Source organism: Gymnoscopelus microlampas (genome assembly GCF_963454915.1).
Source record: "Gymnoscopelus microlampas genome assembly, chromosome: 15".
Classification (NCBI taxonomy): Eukaryota; Metazoa; Chordata; class Actinopteri; order Myctophiformes; family Myctophidae; genus Gymnoscopelus; species Gymnoscopelus microlampas.
The window spans coordinates 38,882,792-38,887,771 of NC_139952.1; the positions used below are offsets into that span (position 1 = coordinate 38,882,792).

General features: G+C 38.7%; 1 protein-coding gene across 1 annotated transcript in view; it reads left to right on the forward strand.

Moving 5' to 3' along the window:
• The first annotated feature begins 2,944 nt into the window (after positions 1-2,944).
• Positions 2,945-4,980, forward strand: part of LOC311061783 (uncharacterized protein) — a 24,437-nt gene continuing 22,401 nt past the window's right edge. Inside the window, exons 1-3 of the mRNA XM_084080480.1 lie at positions 2,945-3,043; positions 4,277-4,543; positions 4,869-4,980. The exon at positions 4,869-4,980 is cut by the window's right edge and continues 167 nt beyond it. Of these exons, the coding sequence (XP_083936606.1) occupies positions 2,995-3,043; positions 4,277-4,543; positions 4,869-4,980 (428 nt within the window). The 5' untranslated portion in view covers positions 2,945-2,994. The remainder of the gene's footprint in view (positions 3,044-4,276; positions 4,544-4,868) is intronic.

Here is a 4,980-nt window from a genome sequence, read left to right on the forward strand (position 1 = left end):
CCCTATACATGACTTTGTCCGTATGTATGAGCATGACCTGAGCATGACCTATGAGCGTGACCTGAGCATGACCTCAACAGCTGCGGCTGATTGCAACACAAAGATGCAAGCAGTTACACTAATTATACACAAACAGGAGTGCAACACACGCGCGCGCGCACACACACACACACACACACACACACACACACACACACACACACACACACACACACACACACACACACACACACACACACACACACACACACACACACACACTTTTGAGTAAAAATACTTAAACTGAGTAAAAATACTCACAATGAGTAAAAATACATAAAAGATGTTAAAATGAGTAAAAACACTCTCTTCACACTGGGTGTGATTTGTTTTTAGATGAACTGGGGAAATAAAGCCTTTATCTCCCATGTGGTGTGGTGGTCTCCTGTTTTCACACCTGATACAGCTGTCAACTGTCACAGTGACCCCACAACCCTGTTTAACTGTCCCTCACTCTAAAAAGCCTGATTTATACTTTGTTGAGCACCAACAATAAACAATCTGAGATTGTAGATCTGTTTTCGGCTCACGATACCATCGTATGTGACAGGCTATTCAAGCAATATTATTAATTCATTTTTTTTTTTATTATTAATATCCCTGGTTGTAGAGACAGATTATTTACATAACAGTTGAGGAAAAGAAGATACCATTATTCAGAGCAAGAAGTCTTAATGCAGCTCCGGTTTCATTCATTGTGCCACTGATAACTTTCCAAACAACGCAATGTTATACATTTGTAAAACGGAAGGATGGCAATATTAATTTGAAACATATATACATTATATATGCATATAACATATTGTATAGATAGAAATGCCATAAATTGATGTGTACAGATTACAGAAATCTGTCTTGGTAACATTGTTTTTAAAAAAGTATATGGAAATGTTTAGAGAGCCACTGGTATAGACAGCCATGGTGCAATGAGCTGCATGTTAAAGAGATCTTTATATCCACAAACCACATAAATGAGACATTCCACATCTCAAACATGCTTGTACCTTGAACTAGAGTAGTAGTGCTCTTACATTAGGTGTGTAATGATACTTAAATATTCATACACATTATGGCCAGTAAATTAGAACAAATTGTGCATTTTCTTTGGGCAAGACATTTTTTGAGGGTGTATGTCTCCAATGCAAATGAATAGCCAAGTCATAAAAAGAGATGGCTTTTTTTAAGGTATTGGTGAAATTGTTGAAAACCCTTTAGTAATCAACATTATTGGTTACTCTGAAGATCCACTAGAAGCTTGTTAACATGTTGTTGCAATGCTAATGAAAATGAAAGGTATTATCTAGGCAGTATCTGTTTATCCTATACTTCAAGCACCCATGTGCTTGGATCACAGCCATCTTCTCATCTGAACTAAACACCTGTACAGTTTAGTGACTGCATCTTTCATGGTTGGGACGTTATCACATTGACAATATGTGTCATATAACACCACACACACACTCACAAGGTGAAAACAATACCAGCCACGCTATTACGGCTGCTAATCAACCTCGCTGATAGGGCAATAAAGTGCATTGATACTTGAAACTTCAACCACACTTGGCAGCCAGTTTTCATCCAAGTTTGACATGTTGACTTCCTGACAAAGCAAGGTTGCTCACAATGACACTTTAGCCTTGTACTGATTGGTCAGCTACTGCTGTACACGCCCTACAGGGCAGTGGTTCTCAAAGTGGGGTTCAGGGGCGTGTGTGTGTGTGTGTGTGTGTGTGTGTGTGTGTGTGTGTGTGTGTGTGTGTGTGTGTGTGTGTGTGTGTGTGTGTGTGTGTGTGTGTGTGTGTGTGTGTGAAATGAAAGGTTGATATCTGTAGGTAAATTATAATAAATGCTGATGGATTAATACATGAATCTCTCTGCAATAATGACATTTCCTGTTCTATAAGTAATTACTTACACATTTTTCATCCAAGTTTGACATGTTGACTTCCTGACAAAGCAAGGTTGCTCACAGTGACACTTTAGCCTTGTACTGATTGGTCAGCTACTGCTGTACACGCCCTACAGGGCAGTGGTTCTCAAAGTGGGGTTCAGGGACCCCCAGGGGTCCTTTGGGGGGTTCCAGGGGGTCCCCAGCAAAATGAATTAATATATCTACAAAATCAGTTTAACCTCTTTAAACCTATAGGCTATACATCGGCTATTTGATAATAGCAGATCTACAAGCTCACAGCTCTGCGGATGTGATGCATTATGAGCTTTAGATCTGCTATTTTCAAAACAATTCAGACAAAATGTGAAAGACTTGGAATATCTTTGAAAATTTTAACAATATATCTTGTATGGGGGTCTCTGGCACTAGATATTTTCAGATGGGGTTCCGTGGCCAAGAAAATATGAATTTGGGGGTCCTTGACATGAAAAGGTTTTGAGAACCACTGTCCTAGAGCTTTATTTACCAAGAGGAACGTGGTCAGTGACCTTTGTATTACATTGACTGTTTCTTTATATGAGCTGAGAAGCAGAGAGAGAATAATACGGTAGATAAAGAGATTCACCTACATCCTGTGTCACAGGATCATTAACATTGTGTGTGTGTGTGTCTGTGTGTCTGTGTGTGTGTGTGTGTGTGTGTGTGTGTGTGTGTGTGTGTGTGTGTGTGTGTGTGTGTGTGTGTGTGTGTGTGAAATGAAAGGTTGATATCTGTAGGTAAATTATAACAAATGCTGATGGATTAATACATTAATCTCTCTGCAATAATGACATTTCCTGTTCTATAAGTAATTACTGACAAATAATAACGCGTCTCTGTCATTGTGTTTACTTTCACTTTTAACCTCAGTTGGTGAAATCCTCCTAGCAACACATGATGAACAGCATTTGTTACATTTCTATTGGCTAGAATTGGACGCCAACGCCATCTTCTTCATGTTAGAGACTTACTACAGTGTTGAGGAAACAGCCTTATTTATATTCTTCACACCGACCGACGTCAAGATGAAAGAGTTTATTTTACTGTGGATGTTTTGCCATGTCGTCTCTCCAGGTATAACGTCTTGCTTCTATTCTTTCGTTTAAATTATTGTGGTTTTCATTGCATTGTGATTTACTTCTGTTACTGCGTAGGTTAACAGCACTGAGAAATGACCTGGCTTTGTACAACTTTGCTGGTTAATACATAAACTACGTTTAAACTTTTATAACCAAGTAACTTGAATGCAGACTATTGTTCTATTTTATTAATAGGCCTACTTGATTTGATTCCTGATTTAGTTTTAAATTAAAACACTCTTAATTATCACATATTTAATCTCAGTAGATAATATAATGTTTCAAGTCCAAACCCTTCCGTTGTTAAAATGACTGTACCGACAGTAGCCACTAGAGGGTGCTCTGTACTTACTTATTATTTGTGTGAACATGTTCAATTCCATCTGGCTCCACTTTACTAAACTGAACATTCTACCATTAGTGTGTATTGAAAACCTGAAGTCAGACAGTAAGACAGACAGACAGACAGACAGACAGACAGACAGACAGACAGACAGACAGACAGACAGACAGACAGACAGACAGACAGATGGGTTCATACCAGCGGTGGACAAAGTATATTATTCTTAAGTAAATACTCAAGTACAAATTACAAATTACATGTTCTTTTTATTATCAATGCATTGCTGTGTTGAATTTTAGAACATAAATACAAATAGAAACAAAAAACTACAAATCAGAAATGTTCAAAAATAGTGAAAATAGCTGATCTCCAAGTAGGCTGATGTAGTTAATTCATAATATATTTGTGCACGTTTGGGTCCCATGAAATGTAGTGCCGTCAAAAATAACAATATTTCTCTTTGAAATGTAGTGAAAATTATCAGCTTGCAAAAAAAAAGAAGTATTTAAGTACAGTACTCAAGTAAATGTAGGCTACTTAGTTACTGTCCACCACTGGTTCATACAGACAGACAGTAAAACATAACTAATCTGTTTGATGCTCTCTCTTCTATGTAAAGGCATTAAACCTTATAACGTATTGTTGTGATTAAATAGATACAAATATCGTAATTCAATAACGATACCACTTTACCCTGTCATCCCTATTTTGGGCATCATGGCATGTCATATTGGCAAAACATAAAAGAGATAAAACAAAAATAGCTGATCTACATGTGACATGGGACATGTGAGCTTGTAGATAAGCTATTTATGTTATCCATCATACAACAAAGTACAAGCGGCTTAAGTGGTTAAACTGCTACATTTCCATTTTGTTTCACAGTGACTCACTCCCTGAAAGTCTTCATCACTACATCCTTTGAAGTCCCAAACTTCCCAGAGTTTGTGATTGTTGTGATGGTTGATGATGTTCAGATAGAGTATTATGACAGCAACAGACAGAGATATGTTCCCAAACAGGACTGGGTGAGCCAGATCACAACAGATGACCCACAGTACTGGGAGAGGGAAACTAGGAGAGCTGTGAGTGAGCAGCAGCTCTCCAAGGTCAACATGGACATTGTAAAGCAGCGCTTTAACCAAACTGGAGGTATGTTGATGTTTCACTTCATACTGCTGAAATGATTTAAATCACTTTGTTGGAAAAACTATCAGCAAGATGTAACTAACACACAGAGCATACAAGAGGAGTGGAGCGGGGTGGGGGGGGGGGCATTTGTGGGGAGCATTTGTGGTTTAGGAACGGCACGCAGTGTGTGTGTGTGTGTGTGTGTGTGTGTGTGTGTGTGTGTGTGTGTGTGTGTGTGTGTGTGTGTGTGTGTGTGTGTGTGTGACAATCTGTTGTTCACTGTGGTAAAGACAGAATATCAACCACTGACACTGTCTGTCTGTCTGTCTGTCTGTCTGTCTCTCAGGTGTCCACATCGTCCAGTACATGTCTGGTTGTGAGTGGGATGATGAGACTGGAGACATTGATGGTTATCATCAGTATGGTTATGATGGAGAGGACTTCATCTCATTGGACCT